The sequence below is a fragment of the Nanorana parkeri genome, unplaced genomic scaffold, assembly GCF_000935625.1.
Source record: "Nanorana parkeri isolate BGI_ZX_2015 unplaced genomic scaffold, ASM93562v1 scaffold558, whole genome shotgun sequence".
Taxonomy (NCBI): Eukaryota; Metazoa; Chordata; class Amphibia; order Anura; family Dicroglossidae; genus Nanorana; species Nanorana parkeri.
Window position 1 is genome coordinate 548,198 of NW_017306826.1, and position 22,597 is coordinate 570,794.

The following is a 22,597-nucleotide window of genomic DNA, read 5'->3' on the forward strand; positions in this document are numbered from 1 at the left end:
CCGGCCAATGGCCGGCTGCTCGGCCAGCTTCGGCTTTCAGCACGGCTCAGCCGAGCCGATGCATATGCGTTTGGTTCGGCTGAGCCGCTCGGGATGATGATGATCCGGAGCTGTACGGGCTGTTGTGAATAGCCCGTACAGCACCCCTTCGGTTCTACTGAACCGAAGGGGTCCCGGAGCCGAAGCTAGCCGAAGGATGGCCGGAGCTACGGCCAGATCCTTCGGCAGCTTCGTGAATAGACCCCTATGTTATCAATGACAATAATAAACGGACATCAGAACTATACCAAGAACAAGGCGCAACAAGTACCAGGTTTATCTATCTATCTATCTATCTATCTATCTATCTATCTATCTATCTATCATTACACACGGAACTTTTCCCTTAATCTTTTGACATCAGTATAATTTGTATTATAAGTCAAAGAGCGTCATGCATAGCACATTGTGCTTATAATATCACTACACTCTGCTTAAACTGCCTGTACAGCTCACAAATCATTCCTTGGCATGCTTCTAGTTTAAGTCATACTCTCTCAATCTGCACTGTAATCGGACACTGACAATTAGTGACAATAATTTTTTGTAAAGCTTTTAAATCTTGAAATATTATTACTCTATTTGCTGTACTCTATAAATACAATTCATTGAGTGCTTTGGGAACTTTTAGAAAGGATTACATGCAGGACATATTAAATAAACCCATGACTAACAGGCTGTGACAGCCCAAGGGTTCCCTCCTTTCAATAAAACAGTCCCCCATGGGGGAAGCTATTTATTTCACTGCTCCTTTATCACCTTGGAATTTTTATGCTGTTTTTAACTAAGAATTGCATGTTGATGTGTAAAACCTCTTTGTGACCTTATGACAATTTCAAATTTAATTAAAGCCATAAATAATCTTTATTCCATCCTAAAAGGTTTAATGTTTCGAAGTTTATATTATTGTTATTGCCTGCAAATATTTAAAATTCCATTGCTTGATGTCAGCTAACATCAAGGTATAAGTCAGTTAAATGAGATTAAATGAATCAACATTGCTATTAGGTACCAAACTATATTTTTAACATTTCAAATACAACAAAAATAAGCTTGTCATCATAAACCACAGATGGCTGTGCCTCTCAGCTGTTTCTAAAAATTGTCCTGAAAAATTAAATATATATTCAGTATATATATATATTCTGCATTAGTGTGTCAATGTTAAGAAAATGCAAACATTAATTTCCTTAAAAACTGAGCCTACTTAGTATTACACCACTTTCCAATCATAAATCAGGAGTTCTTTTTAGGCATATAGACCATGAATTACACGAATTACATAATGGGTAGGCTGATCCATCCATATTAATTAAAAAAGAAACAGCTAAGAACAGAAAATAATACTGGGCAAGGTACACTAATTCTAAAAAGGTGAGCATGTGGTAGGTTAACCTTCAACATTGCAACAATGAACATAATAACAAGACGCAAAATGGTCACCTTATATTATGAAGGTCTCTCTGTAGCAGAAATTGTTTGGCAGACAGGTGTTTTCAGATCTGACCAAACTCTTCTACAGAAACACAAACACACTGGCAAAGTTGAGGACTTTGCAATACAATTATTGGCAACAGAAAATGGGCGAAGAAGCCAAGCAATACATCAAGCTTATTTCCCTTCACAGTGGAAACAAAGATAAGTGATGTATGAAAACGCAAGGACTTGGATACAGGAAGCCAAAATCTGAAACATTTGGCACAAAAAAAGTCAGTTTGTCTTCCGAAGGACTAAAGAATGGTACACTGACAAATGTCTGCAGGTAACAGTGAAGCATAATGGCGCGCCCCTGCAAGCTTGAGGTTGCATTTCGACAAACCGAGTTGACAGCAGAGAAGTATAGACAGATTCTTAGACATCATGTAATACTATTAGTTAGGCATCTGATCAGCCCCACCTTCATTCTGCAGCATGACAAAACCCCAAATTTCAATGTCAAATTCCTAAAACATTATCTACAGGAAAAAGAAAGAATCTTGCAGCAGATGGTATGATCTTGATTTAAACATCATCAAGCCAGTTTGGGATTGCTTGCAGTGACAGAAGTAAGACAGCCAAAGTCTGTGATGGAATTGTGGCAAATTTTCTACAGATAGTTTCAGAAACTGCATGTAAGTGAGAGAGAGAACGTTAATTCATGCTCTCTAACCAAAACCCATTCCATAAAATAACTCTACATATGCTTGTCTTTGGAATAGGTGGCAGAAGGTTTTTCCGTTCTTCTATTTGCCATTATTTTCATTTGAATTATCTTTATTGCTTTTTCAATGGGTAATCAATATTAATTTTGTTGGGGGCTGCCAGAGCATATATGAGGGAGAATCAAAAAGTAAAGGCAATTTATAAATGATGCAGTAACTGGAACAGAGAGAAGCTTGTGTAATGCAGCATATTGGATAGTTTGACCATGCGCAGTACAGCATTTTGACTTTAGTTGAGTGGTAGTCATGTGGACAGAAACATGGACACTCTGTTGTGAGATTGCACCATTAAAGAACAACATGCCACAGTGCGCATGCTTTTGGCAAAAGGAGTGAAACCAGTGGAAATTTACCTTCTGATGTTGGCTCATTATGATCATAGCACCATGAATCAACAAAAGGTTTATGAGTGAGTTCCCAAACAGCTTACTGCTCTGCACAAGCAACAGTGTGTGGTTACAACCCAGTTCTTGAGACGATATGAAGAAGATCTGAGTGAGATTCTGGAGAGAATTATCACTGGCGCTGAGCGATTATCACATGCTCGGTTCGCTGAAGGAGGTGCTCTGCAGTCGCAGGTTCACCTCAGATGATGAAGTAAAGGAAGCGGTGGACACCTGGCTTCAGCAGCCGAAAAGCTTCTTCTCTGCAGGATAACAGAAGCTAGTTGAACGATACAACTAGTGCATCATCTTGCATGGGGACTATGTGGAAAAGCGATATGCTTAAGTGCTCACAGTTACTTCTATTAAAGCTATTAAATGTATTTTGCCTTTACTTGTTATTTTTCCTAATATATTGGAGAACTCTGTATTTCCAATTTTCACTATCCAACCACAGTTTCCTGGTTTGGAACAGATTTAAGGGCTCAGGGAATTTTGGGTAGGTGGTACCTCAGAATCCCTGCTGATATTACTTCTTGTAATACTACAGTAAATTAGGCATAATACCTGACATGGTTAGGGAGGAAAGCCCACATTCCTTTGGCAAGTGAAAAGCTAAAGCTTTCTATGCTTTCACTAATGAAAATGTTTCATGAATCAGGTATTAAAATCACAAAGAAAAAAATCTAAATCTCTTTAGTGAACTAAGCATGTCAAATATTGCTTGGGTAGTCACACAACAATGCAAAAGATGAATCTATATTATATTGCAAAGTACTGGAGGTAGTAATACCACAGCAACCCATAAGGTCACAGTGAAAGGGCATGAAGCAATATATCATCTATTTCTACAAGTCAGCTCCATAGAGTTCTGCTCATTTAGGGGGATATTCACAAAGCTAGCCGAAGGATCGGCCATAGCTACGGCCGAAGCTAGCCTAGGTAACCAGGGGACGCTTGACTGTCATTACAATGAGAGCTCAGCGCAGCTGGCAGTGTTATCACCGCCGGCTCCGCTGAGCTCTCATTGTAATGACAGCAGGTCCCAGCCAATAGGGAAAGAGCTAACTGTCACTCCTAGCTCCACCCAATCTTTTTCTACTTTTTTTTACAGTTTTTCTATTCTGCTAGGTACCACGGAGGTACCTAGCAGAATAGCCGAGTCGAATGCCACTCGGCGGAATTTGACTATTCACTCACTGCTGTTCGGCCCCTATGAGAATAGGCTGAACAGCAGCGAGTAGCCTGCCGGAGGTTCAGCTCAGCCGATCCAGATGTTGGATCGGCTGAGTCGAACTCCTTCTGCACTTCGAGTCGGCCGAACATGCTGAGCATTTTCGGCCGACCCGAACTCAGCCGACGCAAGTCAATGTACGGCTGAAATCAGCTGTACAAGCCTGAAGTGAATAGCCAAACAGCGTTTGTCTCACTTCACTTCGGGACGGTTATTCACACGGCTGCCCTCGGCAGCTTTGTGAATAACCCTTGTAGTGTCTAAAATATTTGAACTTTAACCCCTTCGTGACTGACGACGTACAGTGTACGTCGCCAGCATCGGGGCTGTTTAAACAGACTCCCGGCGACTTTTGCCGCCGGGACTCTGTTTAAACTTGTAGAGCCGACTGTCGGCTTTACAACAGAAGTGATCCTGGCGACTTACCTGTCGCCAATGATAATAAAGCAGTGAATGTGGCATTCGGTAGCCAAAATACATTTGTTGTCAGGAAGACACATCTGCAGTGAATGTTTGGAGAATTAAACATTCTTTTCTTTATTGATATACCCATAAGACTATCAAGCTGATTTATTTTAAGAAATCAGCACAAAATTAAAGTTGTTGCCATCAGCAACGAAACAGGTTCCACTGTTCATGTTATGGAAGAAAAAATAAACAAGAATTCTAACTAGTTGCTATGGCAGTGGTCAATTCTTTCTCCAGTTTTCATTATCTGGACAACATTATTTTTGATCTAGACTGAGCCTGGCAAACTGCTGTTTTGTTTACTAATCAGAATAACTCTACTTAAAAAGTCTAGCAAGTCTACTTGCATTATGCAGTACATACAAAACTCACATTTGAGTGCATGCTGCTTAGCTGAAGAAATGCTCTCAGCAGTATTAAAAACAATATTCAGTGTTGCCTTCTCAGTCTCTTTCTGCCATTCACAGATCTTGTATAACTATCATGCCACGATGCATCAAGTTTTGTGAATGGGCGGTGGATATTCTGTAATTCACCTGCTTCTGCTCCATTTACAGAACTCAAAGCATTGTGGGATAATAGTAATATGAGCTTCGTGAATGTATTTTCTATTTTTGTTTGCTATTTTGGGTTTCTCTCTATTTGTAGTGGTATAGTGATGGTAAATACAATATTTTACAGTTGTCACAAGAACAGAATGTCATGGGAAATCTTCCTAGACAATTGTCTAACAGGGAATTTACTCTCACTTTCTCTTGTGTCTCTGGGACAGGAAGTAAGGGGACACTTCCCTATTGAGACAATATCAAGGGTTTAATTATTTCCTTCTTTACATAACACAAAAAAAGTTTTGGCTCGAAATACATTTTGACCTACAGGCAGGGAGATGCTTCCAGCCTGTCCCAATTTCCTTAGAATAAAAGACATAATTGACATCTTTGAAAATTGTGTGATCATGTCTCTACACCCTTTTTTTAACTGGCTGGGCAACCATACCGTTTAAATTTAGCAAAGCACTAAAAACATGCGTTGTTTTATGAGGTTTTTAACACTTATTTATTGTAGCTATGACATGAGGAGGATTCATCAACACAATAACAGACATTTCAGATGTTTCTTGACATGACATAATGATTCTACAAAATGTACATAACTCACAAAATGGGTTGCATTTTTTTACAATGTTGTGCCATTACAAGAACTTATGTTATGTTGCTTTTAATTGCACCAATAATAGGAAAGTAACAATCAGCCCCTAGAGTCCCTCATCTCTTAACCACTATATTTTCCAAAACCATGAATGCCTGGATTTGTTTAACTTCTATGACAATTTGGGTCATGTATGGCTGCTCTTGGCTGTGTACTCTCTATGGAACATTAAATACAGAAAACCTACTATAGCATTCTTTTTTATGAAACACAGGCCTTTCTATTGAGTACTGTTCCAATAAAGTACACAATGTCTGGGCTTCACACTTAGGAGACTTCACAGCTGGACTTGTTATATAAACTGTACTAGAAAATTACAGTCACAATCTGGTTGCAATGGGGTACAGCCCATTTTTGCACAAATAATTACACAGCATTCGTATGACATAAGGCTGTATCATTGTTACCTTTTTCCTGGCCTGCTGGTCTTTGGAAGAATGAGCTTTTACGTGCTTTCGTAATGAACTTGGGTCTGTGTAGCGCTTATTGCATCCTGGAATCTGACAGGCATAGGGTTTCTAGACAAGAAAAGGGCATAGGGGAAGGTAATCACATTACTTCACTTGCAACTCCCTTTTCACATTTGTTATCAATGAACATTCCCAGAGGTACTTACAGCATAGGAATCATTTGCTCAAGGAAGGATTAGCAAAATCAGGTACAGCAGATTAGTGAAGCAGTCTAACAGCAGTGACTATCCAGAAAACATTGGTTAAGATTAGAGCAGAATCCTGGTATAGACACAGAAAAAAGTGTGAAATAATAAAGTCAAAGCAGCAAAGACAGCAGTAAGAAAAATATTCACAGAAAACTTTAGCATGAAATTAATTTGCATGGCAGTGATTGGCATACTAATTTAAAAAAGGGGCAAAAGAGCAATGTGAAGATCTCTAGTAAAGTATGAATCAGGCTTTTTTTTTTAACTACAGCCTTTGAGGCCAACACACGTCAGGGTTTTAGGAAGTTAGTTATTTAGCATATAGAACTAAAACACTAGTTAGTATTGTTTACAGTTGCTGCACATACAATGTAATGTTGTTTAAACATCATGGTCTTTGAGGATAAGTTAAAAAGTATACCTACAACAAAATTAATAGATAATATTAATTTATTATACAATAAAAGTAGGCTCTTAGGAACAGGCTGAATATTAAGCAAAATATGACTACATTTATTGGGATCCCAGCTACATAAAGGGATGCAGCTACATAAAGAATAAAAGATGGTCAGTTTATTACTCTTTTTATTATTATTATCTCTATTTTACTGAGAAAGGCCCCATGCCCAACTTTCACAAGGCCATGTATTTTCCATCAAATTGCAGCCTGGTTGTCTAACCAAAGTTACATTACTTTTGTGGTTTTAAAAATACTATATATACTAATACTGTTATCTACTATGACCCCCAAATCTTTTTTCATTTCTGACTTCCCTAGTGGAGTACCCATTAATGTGTATTCTGCTTGCCTGTTTTTAACCCCAAAATGCTAATTACTTTACATTTATCAACATTGAACTTCATCTGCCATATAGTTGCCCACTCCCCTATTTTATCCAGGTCCTCCTGCAAAGTTATATTATCTTGGTCCGTTTCTATCACCCTCCCAATTTTGGTATCGTCAGCAAACACTGAGATATCGCTGTTTACTCCATCCTCGATGTCGTTTATAAACAGGTTGAATAGCATGGGTCCCAGCACAGAACCCTGAGGTACACCGCTCATTACACTAGCCCAGTCTGAGAGGGCACCATTTATTGATACTCTCTGTACCCGTTCCTTTAGCCAGTTCTCTATTCATGTACACACCCTTCCATCTATGCCCATAGACCTCAGCTTGTATAGTAAGCATTTATGAGGTACCATATCAAAAGCTGTTGCAAAATGCAGATATACCACATCAACAGACCTCCCTCCATCCAGATCCCTACTTACCCGCTCGTAAAAAGTCAGTAGGTTAGTCTGACAGGAACGGTCTTTCCTAAACCCATGCTGATTATCACTAACTATGCCATTATCCTGAACAAATTCTACCAAGTAGTCCTTAATCATTCCCTCTAACAGTTTACAAACTACCGATGTAAGACTAACTGGTCTGTAATTCCCAGGTTGGCATCTTGCCCCCTTTTTGAATATTGGAACTACCGTAGCCCTCCGCCAGTCACATGGGACTCCACCAGTCATTACGGAGTCCTTAAAAATGAGGAATAATGGTCTTGTTATAACCTCGCTTAGTTCCTTAAGTATCTTGGGGTGCAGGTTATCCAGTCCCAATGCTTTATTTGCATTAAGTAGATTGAGATGAATTAAGATGAATTATGTGCATTAAGTAGATTCCCATAAGATGAACTGGAAGCAAAAACAACATTATCTTTCTTGTGTAAAATACTCATCTTCCCATCCTCCATGTAATGAAGATAAACAAAGGCAGACATGTTTGAAGTCCAGCCTGAGTGGCAACAATGGTTCCCCCCCCCCCTTCCCCGATCGATAGATTGGAGGAGTGAGCATATGATGTATAATGTGATATTAATTTGGAAACCTCTTCTAGACTTCAAGCATACAGGATACATATTATGAAAAAGGAGTTCTGACAACCGGGCCGAGAGGCATTTGTGTTTCACTAACCACTGCATATGCAGTGCAGTTGCAGATCACTATGTAGAATATATTCATCTGCGGTATTAGACATCTCTGTAAACTGATTTCCTTTAATATGAAAAATAAAGATGTAAGCTTTTGAGCTTCCTTAGATCTCTTTGGCAGGCGTTGTTCATTCCTGAAAATGGTTCTGAAGCCCACACATTTATTTACTTTAGTTTTGGATAGAGGATGGAAAAATTAATCAAGTTTTTATTGCTGTCTGTGTCCCCACTGGTGAATATCTCCGTTTTGTCAGTGAGGCAAAAAGTGAGGGAAAATCCATTTATATTGAGTTGTCTTCAAAGAAAAGGGTAAGGGAAAAATCCTCCAATAGGGACACCTTATCCTATGACCGCTCTCTAAGATGGAAATTCCGATCACTTTGGAGAGATTTTTCTAAATTTCCTGTTGTGTCTCTAAGACAAGAAGTGAATAGTTTTTATTATTGGGAGCCTTAATAAATGCATAGCAATTGAAAGAGCAAGGGGGTACGTTTTTTCACAAACCCTCTGCACACCCCACCCAGGTCCCCTCTGTCCCCAAGCCTGACTGCTATGGCTATAGCAACGCCTAGGTTTCTGCACATGGTACATCTTTACACTGCCTACCTTATGTGCCACAATATTTTTTGTTCACGGGTGACTAAGATATATAATGAGCAATATCCACAGTTTATTAAGCAGGGGGATGTATAAATAAACTGGTTGCTGGATGTGTGAAATTTTACACTAATTATGTGTCATAGAGAAGTTGAGGTATGCTGACAATTACTGTCCTTGCATTTGTCAGTGTCATGGCCTCTGCTATAAGGAGAAAAGGGAGAAACAGTTATTTGTAAAGACCACTCAAGAAGAGCTCAGCAAGATGGCAAGTGTGTGGGGCCTTTTCTTGTAGAACAAGCATATTATTAAATGTGTCTTTCCTTACAGTATCCAGGTGCGTCCTTTGATGCTTGGCACGATCGCTGGAGTTGCTGAAAGCTTTTTGACAGCCAGGATGCTGGCACAGATAAGGCTTTTCTCCCGTGTGACTCCGTAAGTGAATCTTCAGGTTTTCAAGCCTCGAAAATGCTTTCTTGCAACCTTCAAACTGTAATGAGAAACAGAATATAGAGTATTGTTTCTTTTTTATTGTCTTAGTTATTTCAATGTATTTTCCAAACTGGAGGGCATTGTTTAGTGGTTCATATTTCATCACTCAAATAAAACTGAGTTCCATTTGCTTATTTCAAAATATTAAACCTTTCTAAATACTGGCATACATAACAAGCCACATTGCCAGTTTGAGCTTAGAAGCATACAAACTTTTTTTTTCAAGAAGTAAATTGCTGGATATTTTGCAATTTATTATGTTTCCAGTGCTATCCCCGGACTGTTTGTACTCTTTATTATTTCTATTAAAATTTAAAAAAAATATAACAATAAGAAAAGTTATATTACATGAGAGGTATTCAAGCACAATAAAGGTATTTTCAGAAGTTTTTTAAAATATATTACTGTTATTCTTATTCTTGTTTTTAAGGAGAATGGGTGGAGGGACATTGAAATCACTTAATTATTAGTATTACGTATATTAATAAATTACAGTCTCACTTTATTACAACTCTAAAAGTCTTATGCCATTTCTGTTATTTCTTTATACAACAAGCTTCAAATTATAGTCACTGAAAAATGAATATTGCTTTATGAGATTTGATGTCAGTCAAAGTACCGCAGCGCTGAATACTGAAAAATGGCCTGGATGGGAAGGGGGTTTAACACTGCGGATGTCAACTGGTTAAAGGCATATTTGAATGTTAAGATGTCACCATTAGGGATAAGGTTTGGGTTCACCACTACCATGGGTTTGTGGTCAATCCTCTGGATTTTCAAAGTTTATGAATCACATACATTTAGCTGGTAACTCCATAGGTTTGTCACCACAAATAAGGAGCAATTTATAGTTTTTGCCCCGAGAGAGTCACAAGAGACAATAATCATATCTATCAAAGAGGGGCTCACAGCAGCCACATGGTCAGTGTTTGTCAGAATTGTTAGGGAGAATGGACAGCTCTATGTAGAGATACTTTTTTATTACTTGTTATTTTGCCATCGCTACATGTTCCCCATAGCAGTGTTGGCTTCCTATACCTTTTATTTGATAATACCTTGCGTATTAGCGGTAAAATGGCCAGAACTGCATAACAATATTCCCCCCCCCCTTCCCCAAAGACTTCAGTGGGGTTTGCTGCAAAGTTTGCAAACCTGCCTGAACCCAGGTAGATTTGTTCATCTCTTGCCATTACATTTATAATTAACCAAGAAATCTGTCTATACACTATTATATTCTTATTATATAGGACCTGCCAGTAAAGAAATATGGCAACTGCCATTGTTGACTTGTTTTAAAAAGTGCTTACTCTGTCACAGAGACTCTGTGCCTGAGACAGATACATGGATTTGCAAATGACTTGCAAATGACCCCAGTTGTCTCACGAAGCTGGCTAGAAATTAATGTCCTGTTTTCCATTCGGCAGACTTAAACAGTCAGTACATAGAAATATAATTTGTCCTCCTACATAATTTCCACTACTCTTAATTGTTTCTGATCATGAGAAATAGAATGGACACATCAGCCATTCTCATTCCCGTAGCATTAATGAAGACAGGCAACAGAAGAAACTGTCTGTATCTATTTGTCACTGGTTGCATTTTCACCCATTTCAGTGCCAGATAGCATCAACAACTAATCCCCAAGGTTCTTACAACAATAGTACTTTAGTCTTTTTTTCCAAATTCTGCAAATCTGCTACAACACTGGGGTCCTTTTTCATAATTACTGAAAATCTCAGTTGAAAATGGTGTCAAAATACTATATAATAACACAAATAATTCAGCTTATCATAAAAAATTATATCTACATAATGAAACATTCTTACCTAAAAATCTTTCTTGGTAAAATTATATATCTATGGTATAAGTATTTACTTTTCCCCCTCCTCCAGTTTTTATTTACTTGCCTTAAAGTTTACTTAAATTTGACCTGTTAAAGTATTTGTAATTATGTGCAGGCCCAAATGAGACACTGTTTGGTTGGGCAGGTGACACACATATTTCTTAATTTAGCAATACAGCTTCCTTTGTTACCTCTTCACCTCTACTTTGCTTAAAGGAGAACTATGGGGTTAGGGCTTTTCCCCATAGTTCTCCTAAGGATAACGGGAGGACCGAAACTAGCGTCCTCCCATCACCCAAAGCTCAGTATACCGCGAGCTACAGCTTCCAGTATACTGGGACGCCGCAGCCGGAACGGATCCCGACAATTCTGTCTGGATCCATCCAGCTGCGTGAGTGACAGCTGGATATGCCTATCTAGAGGCAGAGCCAGCTGTACCCGCCCCCTCCCCCGTCCCTTCCGCCAGTCAGCGCTGGAGGACCAGACAGGGAAGGGGGGAAATCCTTGCAGGGAGCCGTAAGTGACAGTCACCGCTCTCTGCACGGATAGATCGAGAAGTGAGCGAGCGCCGGTGTGTGTTCGCTCATTTCCCGATCTACTGAGCCGACCTGTGACAGTTTAATTGTCACAGGTCGGCTCAGATTATGAGGCTGAGTGAAAATCACTCGCTTCATAATTCTCCTTTAATACCAAAATCATATTAATCAGTTCTGTCCAATGAACAAGGAAAAAATCCAGGAAGAGAAAAGCTGAACTAGGAAGAAGCAGAGTAATGTTGCTTGCTGTGCAGTGTGGCAGAAGTGCCTAAATTGCGAGACTGGTCTTACAAAATTAGAAACCATTTGTCGGGTAAAACAAAAAAAAATTATTATACGTGTGACATATATGAGTGGACTTCCACTTTAGCGTCGGGAAGGACACTTATGCCTTATGTACATGGTAGTATTTTTAGCATACTTATAATAATATGTGCAAGCCACTATGCGTTTATACTCATGATTCACTTGTATGGTCTTCATTGTTTTGTTGAGAGCACATCAGTGGACTGTATGCTGACCCTCAATTTACATTTACTTGCATTGAGCATAAAAAAGTGTGTGAAAAGTTGGATTCTTAACACTGTAATTGAACAGATACAAAAATCGATGGAGGAATTTGCACACATGCCTTGCATTACAATGTAAAACAGAAATTATTCCATGATAATTGATGTACATTTTTGTAGTCACTGATGGCAGATAACTAGTTGGCAAAGTGCATGAACAGAACAGGCTAATCAAGAGCTGCTTGGATCAACATGATACTATTATCAATTAAACATGTCATTCATTCTCAGCACAGCACTCTAGGCAATTTTAACCTGAAACATAAAGGTTAGAATTTCCAGATCATCAGATTGGTCGACCCCTGGGTTCAGCTAGTTAGGGGACAACCTTAAGTGTAATCTTTTCAATATAAAAACAAAACAAATTCCCAGATGATTAGCCTACTATGGAATATTTCATATTAGGTAAGATTCTCAAGAATGACCAAATTAAATCCAACACAAGTCTTCCTATGCGTGTAGGAGCTATGCACAACTCCTTGCATAGACCTAGTTCATTATTTTCATCATTCACTAATAAAACAAACTCAAAATTAAATTCAATTGTGCTCTCATATAAGATACTTTTTATAGCTTATGGAAAGGAAAAAAGGTTGTTATACAACATATGGCTCTGTAATCCTGCCCTATAATCATGAAGAATTTAATTTACTGGTACATATTTACAGACAACGGTATGTACAAAAAGCTGTGCTTTTTTTCGGAGTTCAATGGAAGCCATAAATATGATCCAATTAAAAATGTAATTGCATCTGGCATTACTTTACAATTTAATCACATTCAATTCAGGTTTATAGATGGATGCAATTTATGCTGTAATGAGTAGCCAATGAAACTTCAATCTCTTTGTAGTTTATCAAAAAGTCAATTGTTGAAATGCATCTGAAATGGAAAAGGGTTAAAGTTAGGTTTACCAAATCCATAGGAAAAAAGATGCAAACCCCAAATGCAGCAGTGTTTTACATCTACCCTCAAGCTGAGCCTATTTCACGTCAAGAGAAGAAAACAAAACAGCTTTTTTTCATGAATGTGACTGTATCCAATTGTATATAAATGCTTGGATCGGAGATGCCTTTGCAGTTTGAAGGACTCCGACAGTAAAATATATATTTTTTTATACTTGCTTGCTGATACCTGCGGAGTGCGACTTTGGACTTCAAATTAATTACATTTAAGGCACACTTGAAATGTGCTATACATACCTATATCAATGTTGTCAGAACACAAAAGGCACCTCCAGGCATCTACACATCAAGCATGTACCTCAGTATAAACAACCTGGGTACTCAAAATGCACTTACTTCCTGGATCAAAAGAGTCAGGAGCCTGGCTTCTCCTACTTTCTTTTCTTAAGCATAACTATTGATCCATTAATATGATGAACAGCTTTACTGGCCAATAGTGAGGCTTAGCAAATGTGAATGGATGGATAAGGTCCCAATCTCAATCAACCAAAGAAGTAATTGTATTTCAGAACTCCTGGACATTCCTGGCACACATGGTGCTTCCACGTGCTGACATGCAAGTCACCTGGATGTGTCTGTTGTGTGCTGATAGGACTGGAATACGTATGTATAACACTTTAAGTTTGCTGTAATGAGTAAAGGAATGTAAAACTGGTGCCATCATATACATTGTTTTACTGAAATGAAATCTTATTTCACCATATAAAACAAAAATATTGAATTTTTAAAGTGTATGTCCAGCTGAAACCTTCCCTCCCTCCCTCCAGAATCCAGAATTAGTTCATGCACATCAAGCGGTGACATGGGAAAATAAGTTCTATGCATTTCACCGATAAAAGTTACTGCTTACTCAGGAGATAAATAGAGGTATTTGCAAAGCATACAATTGCACATTATTGTCCTCAATTGTGGTGTACCTGCTGTTCTGCCCTCACCATGGAAGATTTAACAATACGAATCTTGGAAATAAATAGCCCTTTTAACAAGGCCTTGCTGGCATCTCGAATACTAAGAGAATTGGGGAAGGTGGTATTTTAAAAAAATGCAATAATCTTATGTCGTATAAAATCATGGCAGGTAAAAAAAAGTGAAGGCAAAATGCATTCAGCTTCCAGACGGCATTACAAAGGACATTAGGTGGTTTGACTTTAAGCCAGGCAGTGGTCTGAAACACCGGTTGTGGAATAAGATATCCAACTCACCAAAGGAATCATCTTGGGTGGTCAAAGGTCGATGCTTGAAAGTGACGCGTGTTCTAGAAAAACAGGAGAACTGACAATCTCTTTGGTACAGATTTCTCCACATGTCACTCTCCATCCACCACCATTGTACAGTACAAGAGTTCTTCTGCACTGATCAGAAGTGTAAAGGTGCATTTCTTCCATTAACTGCCAATTTAAAGGGCTTGAGCACCAGTGTAAGAGGGCACTTATCCACTGACCAGTATTGTAGGCATCGATGTGTGGTTAGGAGTGCCTATTAACAAATGGTCAAATGGTCAAATGGTTATCAGTGAGGTAGCAGTTTAGACAGTTGTACAATAGGTGTTCTAGACGTTTGAAGGGAAGTGGGAGCAAGAAGATGGGTCTTAAGTTGTTTAGACTGCTGGTGTCCAGCAAAGGCTTTTCAAGTATGTGGTTGTCCAGTGCATGTTTTAGAGGGGAGGGAGAGAAGCCAGTAGAGAGGGAGACAATGATTATGTGCGTTAAAGAGTGCAGATTAGAGCAAGTTGTGGATTAGTTGTGAGAAGATAGAGACGGGGACAAGGGGGCAGATGGTGAGGTAGGTGTCAGGGAAAACTTTAGCAACCTCCTCTGTGCCACACAATGTGCTATGCAATTAGTCTGTTCTATAATTCATGCCCTCACTGCAGTTGCTTACAAGCAATTTTGATTACAAAACTTAATATGTAGAAAAATAAGCCTTTTAGAGACTACAATATTTACTTCTATGAAAAAATATAGTAATTGAAAAATGTAAAAAAAACAAAGATAAAGTACATAAATTATTTATGGACAAAAGCTTAATCAATACTACATTGAATTTATAAATATATATCTACTGGCTATCTAAGTGACACTAAGGGGTGATTTACTAACCTAAACACACGCACGCACCAGGTGCGTGTTATTTTCACACATCAAAACGTATTTATCAACCAAAAAGTCTCTAAAAGCATATTTCCACTAATGCCATATATGGAAAAATCATACAGCTTCACAGTTTAGACAAAAATGGTTAGCTCATGCATTTATATTCTTGCATGCATCAACGCAAGCAACACAACATAGAGCTAATTTACACAACATCACCTTGTAATTCATGCAGGGCTTTGCACAACACACCTGCTGGGTGTGTACACACTACAAAGGTGTGTAGATTCCACCCATAGATCATGCTGGGAGGGAACACACTACAGAGGTGTATACATGTTCGTGGTGTGTTTATAAGGTTAGTAAATCAACCCCTAAGGCTCTTGTTGCCATCAGTCAAATTGTTGGGATGACAGCCAAGCATTGGTCACAGAAGGGAACATACACACACAGTTGTCTCCTCAGGAGCTGCCTAGCTTAAGGAGACACCAGCAAACAGGAGGGGGGGGGGGGGTGAGCAGCATGGGGATCGGAGAAAGACCATTTATAATTAGAAGAAGAGTCAGATAATTTAAGCGTGGACCTCCTCTTCTTACAAAAACAGAGGTTCAATACGACTTTAATAATGAGGAATACATTAAAGTCTGCTTAATAGCCAAATCATGTATTCTTTTTAATGCACCCATGTCACTAGTTTGCTTCTGAAAGCAGCTAGTATAGTGAGTATAAATACCCCACAGTCCATGAAGTAGGAACAGAATACCACTGACAGCCCCAGCTCATGAACTCAAATTAGCCTGTTTCTTTACCCTCGCTGTGCCAGCAGAAGGCTATATTAATTATCAAGAAGAGGTCCCACGCTCACAATTATATAAGGAAAAACATTTGTTTGTGTTTTCTTTCAAATGCCACCTTATGCAATGACATAGCTCCTTAGATCTCCGTCTCTCTGAACAGTATGACCACTCGGCACAGTCCACAGACAGCTTAACTTTTCAATAAGACACAGAAGTTGAATCCAACTTAGTTATACTTCATAAAATACAGTACAGAGCATGTTTTCTCCAGTCTTTTGAAGTACAAGAAGACAATGACTTTCTAAGCCCTGTGTCTGCAAAACTGAAAATAACTAAGGTAGAGAACAAGGAAGGTCTAGCTTGAACTGTTCTACCTACACTAAACAGAGGGAGAACAAGGGAACATACCAAAGGGGAAAAACAAGTTGCTTTGACATCACACTAACACTAGGTGTAAGTACACATCACTAGATTAATAACAAAAAAATGCAATACAAAAAAACACATAATATGTGGGCCTTGGGTAATTTATTTCTTTGGGCCAAGGGGGGATTAATCTCTACCTGTCTCCAGTGAAGCTCAAGGTTAATCTAAGCTGGTGCGAGTTTCTTAAATAATATATTACTTGTTGATCAGTTTTTATTTTTTTAAATATTGTGTAGGTACCTTAGCATCCAAAATGTCTTCCTATTGAGAAAGTTCTGACAACTGTCAATAGAGTGCAGAGATTTGCAATACCTAGCAATCTAAAATCAAGGATGGTCTGGAACCCACAAGAAACAATAGAATCCATCCTCCTTTGCAGTGTCCTGTCTCGGATGTAAATGACTCATAAACTAGTCTAAGCCACACCTAGGACAGTGTCTCATGACAAAATTAATCATAATATTTTTAAATATTCTAAAGTATACATGGCAACTCAATTGTTGCGTGGCCTACATGGGCAAAATAAAAGTTAAACTTTAACAAGACAATGTTGGCTCAGAGAACACAATAACACAATGTTGTATCTTTAGGGTAAATATTAAAGTTTAATGGTGTAAGCATAACATGCCTTTCTGAATGGCTATAAAGTCACAAGCTGCAGTTTCTGTTTATAGGCAATTCAAAATGAAAGATCCTAGCAAAGACATACAGGATAAACCACTTCCTGCCTAATTCTGCTTCCTTGTATTTAATAGTAATTCAGAAAGCAATGTGCTGCTTTTATTTAAAACAGCTCTTATTCTATATCAGTTGATGGATGCTATTGTATTTCAGGAACAGTTTAAATGTTTACAGTTTTATATACTTTTCCTAGGATCCCCTGTAGACAAACCAAGCAAGTTTTTCAGAGTGTCTCTGAGAGTCATTCTTCCTCGAGAACTAAATTTCACTAGATAAAAAGCTTTCCGTGAACTGCAAATTTTCAGCATTGATCTGATGGCTGTGTGTCAGGATTTCTGGCCTGCTTAATCATAAATAGGATTAACAATCAGTGAATTAATTGGGATAAATGAGTCCTCTTGCAAGTTTATTTGCAAAGCAGGTTGTATGTATAAGCAATGCAGGCTAGAATAAAAAAACACTCTGTCGCCAGAAAAAAAAAAACTGCTACAGGATAATGTGCAGGCACCCAGGGGTGCAGAAACTTCAAAAAGCCTGTTGATATACCCGAATGCTCCATTCTGGCAACCAAAGCTTTTCATAGTGCCCAAAACTTGCCCACACCATCCTGCCTCCTGCACGTTCCTGTTGACCAGTGAGACGGCCCATCAAAGTGATGGGCCTATAGGGATGTAAGAGGTTAGAATTTAGTGGCAATACCCACTCTTTTTTAAGTAATTTCTCAATAAGATATTAATAGTTATTCTCTATGGAATTGCTAACTGGTTTAGCAATTTGTAGCTCAGTCGCTCAGAGATTGAGTTTTAGTAGCATTTCCACCACAACTGAACATCCCAGTAAAAGAACTCTTGATAATCAGAGTCAGCAAGTGAGATATTTGTCACTTTTTTTTCTTTACTACTATTTGTACCCCATACACACTCAGCAATTGCCTCACTGCATCGAGATCATGCATATCATATCACAATGGGAGCCTTTCCATCAATGCTCTTTTCCAACAATTCCCTTTTCCAGTACTAGTAGGAAATACATTCTTTCTAGATAATATTTCACCTTTGCCATTTACATTTTTACAATAGATGGCAGCTGAATCAGTTATCTATTACAGTGCATGTAGATTCTCTTCTAACTCAAAACAGGAAGCGTTCCCAAGGGAGAAGTTGGGGAGCACTGCAAAATGAAAGACTGAGTAGTATATGTGTTTTTCATTATTAAAATTGACTATTCCTTTAAAGGAAATTTGATTGACATGGACAACTGACTGATATCTAAAAAGAATGAGCTACTGATAGTTTGGCCAGAGATCAGTGTAAGATTTGTTGTTTTTTTTGTGCAATTGCAGATATTAAATTCAGTACTGGAGCCATGACTTGTTTTCCCTTAAACTGATCAAAAACCTGAAGACATACAGTTTCACTTAAACATTCATGCACTGCCTTATAAAGTCCATGTGGCAATACTGAAAGTGTGTATTATGGAGTTATTGTTTCTGTTATAACAGTGTTTGGCAGAGGATCTTGTTAACAACGCATTGTTTTGATAAAATTGATTTTTATATACGTCTTTCAAAAGGCCACGGAGATTTACAATATACTTTCTTTTTCACGGGTTAATAAATCTAATTAAAGCAGTATGATTTACTCTTTGTAGTTCAGAAAACAGGTAATAGCATGTAAGTGATGACTGAAATATAACTTAAATTAAGTCAGACGCTGACTATGCTTCATTACTCAAATAGTGAGAGTAAATTTGTTAACTCTTCTCCTGCTGGTGTTATTTTTATTTAAATAGGGAGAAGTTTTAGTTGCTAAGGCCCCACCTTACCATGTCACTTTACATAACCATGAAAGTACAACTCCAGACAATTGTATTTTATTTGGAAAGCGCAGGGAAGGATTACAGCGTCTGTTTGGTTTATTAGACTATTCACAGTTCTCCTGGGTGGGACCGAAGCTTTATGTCACATGAATATTTGATGTGCAACCACCCTCTCAGTCTCTAGTGTGTGTGAACCAAGCCACAGTGGCCTTAGGAAGAAAATGGAGCCGGAGACAGGGAATACGTTGGCCTGCATTTATGCAGGCTCAGATTAAAGCATATCTAAACCTAAGAACAATAGTTGAATACATTGCAGCTTACCAGTCATGTCAGGTATGATGGCTACTACTTTTAAAAATGTATTTCCACCTAGGGATCCTGCCAGTAACACATCTCCTGTTCTAGGCTGACAACACTCACTCACTTACTGTATCTTTGTACGAGCAGCCTTGTCCCCCTAGGAAAAGACTATAAAACACCTACCCTCTGATGTTCTCCATAACTTGGGGGAACACGGGTAGTCCACAGACAGACCTGGGAGCAAAGCTAACTTAAAAACAGATATCAAAAACACTTACAATGGTATATTTAAAATACCAAAATGTCCCAAATAAGAGAAGTTCATTGTTAGGGTTTATACTGAAGGGAAGGATAACTGCAATCAAATGGGTCTAGACAGTGGGGACAAGCAAAAAGTGAATGCATAAATAAAAATAAAAGTCTTCAACAAGTAGGCCATGCTCCTCAAGCAAGTTTAATTCTTAAATATTCACATGTGGCCGGAGTGTTCCTTTATTTGTGAAATGTTGAAATGTAAAAAAAAACACATATGCAGTACATTTCAACATGTTTTATCCCTTTAAAGACTGTGCAAGTACAGCAAAATACTTGTTGATCTGCCAGGAATGTACTGGGCCAGATTTATTCCCAAAACCGGGTTCCTCAACGCACCCCCCTCCCCGCCAACTCCCCCCAAAGGAAGAATGGAAACCAGATGGCGGGGGCGGCAGGGTTGGTTTCAATTTTTTTAATTTTCTCATAATTTTTTTATCCCTTTTTTTTAAAGTGATAGGTTCTCTTTACTGAACCTGTCACCTCCAATACTCCTGTGACAACTGAGAGGGGAAGGCTGTGAGTGCAGCTCTCCCCTCTCACTGTTTACACGGATTCTTCATCGTGAATGAATGTGCTGTGCTCCCGGGTCCCCCAGAGGAGTGGTGGACCCCGAAAACCACGCCGGGAAGGGAGGAAGCCAGCGGTGAGAGGCAGCCAGGTAAGGTGGGGGCGGACCATGGAGGGAGGAGATGTGGGGGCAGACCATGGTGGGGGGCGGCGTCGGGGGGGCAGAGCTACACGTGTATTACAAGTGATCTCGGCGGGATCACTTGTACTAAAAACACCGGCTTCCCAGCTATACATTTAGCTCTGCCTGCCCGAAGAAGGGCTAAATGTAGAAAACAAAACTACCCACCCAGCAGCTGTGCCCCTCCTCTACTCCCTGCTGCCCCGAGGCCCCGCCTCGGTGGCCTTGTGGTAAATCCAGGCCCTGAATGTAATCAGCTCATAAGTCATGTTGTGGGCTGACAATACAAGATACTTTTGTGGACTGAGTGGTGTTAGGCCTGCCTAGTTGTCTGTTGTTACACTACTGAATCTGGCCCCTGCTCAATCGCCACATTGTTGGGGTTTATATACATTTTAATCTGTTTCCATAAGAGGTGATATAATGAGGTTGTTTGGTGTCCCATACAACCAACAAGGGGATGTAGTTATATCGCTAAAAATTGTTCTAAATTTCGTCTCACTAAAGATGCTAATGTCAGCAAACCTAAAATCCATCTTGGTCCTGTGCCATTCAGGTGACTATGCTTTGCCATGAGAACACTGTGAACCTCTCAAGCATTGTGAATTAAACTAATATGTCAGTGCGTGATGTATTACACAATTGCATCTAGTGTTCCCAATATCTCATACATTTCATGAATGAGTCACCTCCAGCCAAATCGCACCAGATGTTATAGACCTTAGATTTATTTAACAGTTGATTTTTGTTATTTGAAATCATCCCTTCAAATACAAAATAAATACAACATAAAAGAACAGTCAGAGAGAACAGTATGGGGAGTACAATGAAATCCAGTCTGTAGGAGTCCCGCCTAGAAACAAATGTGCTGAAAATGTTCCTTTTTCTGCAAATAATCTGTATGCAAATTTGGGGTGAAATTAAAAATGTACTTTCAAGTTCAGTAATTTGTTTTCTATTCTTTTACTCCTAAGCTGTCTCAGTTTTTTTCAATTAGATTTTGTATTTTAAAAAAAGGGTCTGAGGAAAGGATTACTTCACTATCTTACTGAGAAATAACATATATTTGGAGTGTTACTGTGCTCTAGAGTATGCATTTGCACTTGCCAAATTTGTTGTGAAGTGTGCAGATGTAAAACCTAAATTAAATACATTAATTAGATTTCTGCAAAAAAATGTAGGTCTCAGAGCTCTGCTATTAAATATAGATTTTCTATATTTGGCACATCATTTGCAGGGACTTGGCAGTGTTCCTACACTGTAAAATAGGAATTATCTCTGAAATTTAAGAATAACTTTATATGGCAGCGCTTCACCAAACATTGTGTTGTGGAGATACATTCTTGGCACTCTGCAAGGTCCCGTTGTCAGACTGACATGATGAGTGATGACATCATTTCAGAAAACATGACAATGTCACTAATACAAAAGCCTTGAAAACTCTGCATACCCCAAAATGATAGCAGATACTTAAAATACATGTTCAGTCAATATGCATACATTGCCTTTGTAAAGCTGAACGCTCCTTGAGGGGAATTTATCAAAACTGGAGCAGACACAATATGGAGTAGCTGTGCACAGCAACCAATCAGCATATCTCTTTCATTTTCTTCTTTCTTCTTAACTGAACAAACTGAAGAGAGAAGCTGATAGGTTGCCATGAGCAACTGCTCCAGATTTCATCTGCTCCAGTTTTGATAAATTACCCCCACTGTGTTTAACTACCGTACTTTAATGATAATTCTAGGGAAATTTTATTCTCATTTATCCACTTTCTTTGGGTGCTCTAAAATTGACAGCCCTACAATTTAATATTTAGCTCACTTAGGCTTCAAATTCACATTAAGCAGAAGGTGTGTCCTAAAATCCACAGTTAAAGTTACCTATAGCTAAATCCCTGTTTAGTGCATCATTTAGCAACATTGTACTACACGGATCAGCCATAACATTATCACCACTCACAGGTACAGTGAATAACATTGATTATTTGGTTATATTAAGCAGCAAGTGAACATTGTGTCCCTGAAGTTGATGTGTTAGAAGCAGAAAAAATGGACCAACGTTAGGATTTGAGTGACTTTGACAAGGGTCAATTGTGAAGACTAGAAGACTGGGTCCGAGGAACTCCAAAACTGCAGCTGATGTTCCTGGTCTGCAGTGGCCAGGACCTACCAAACATGGTCCAGGGAAGGAAAACCAGTGAACAGCAGCAGGATCATGGGTGGCCAAGGCTCATTGAAACACGTGGGGTGCAAAGGCTGGGCCATGCAATCCGATCCATTAGAAGAGCTACTGTAGCT

At 38.9% G+C, this 22,597-nt stretch overlaps 1 protein-coding gene across 2 annotated transcripts in view; it reads right to left on the minus strand.

Annotated features, from left to right (window-relative positions):
* The window catches only part of GLIS3 (GLIS family zinc finger 3), a 303,011-nt gene that overhangs the window by 123,296 nt on the left and 157,118 nt on the right, over positions 1–22,597 (minus strand). For both annotated transcript variants that reach the window (XM_018562054.1, XM_018562053.1), the window contains 2 exons: positions 9,103–9,264; positions 5,942–6,052 (listed from right to left, as the gene is read on the minus strand). In XM_018562054.1, coding sequence (XP_018417556.1) covers positions 5,942–6,052; positions 9,103–9,264 — 273 coding nt within the window. The remainder of the gene's footprint in view (positions 1–5,941; positions 6,053–9,102; positions 9,265–22,597) is intronic.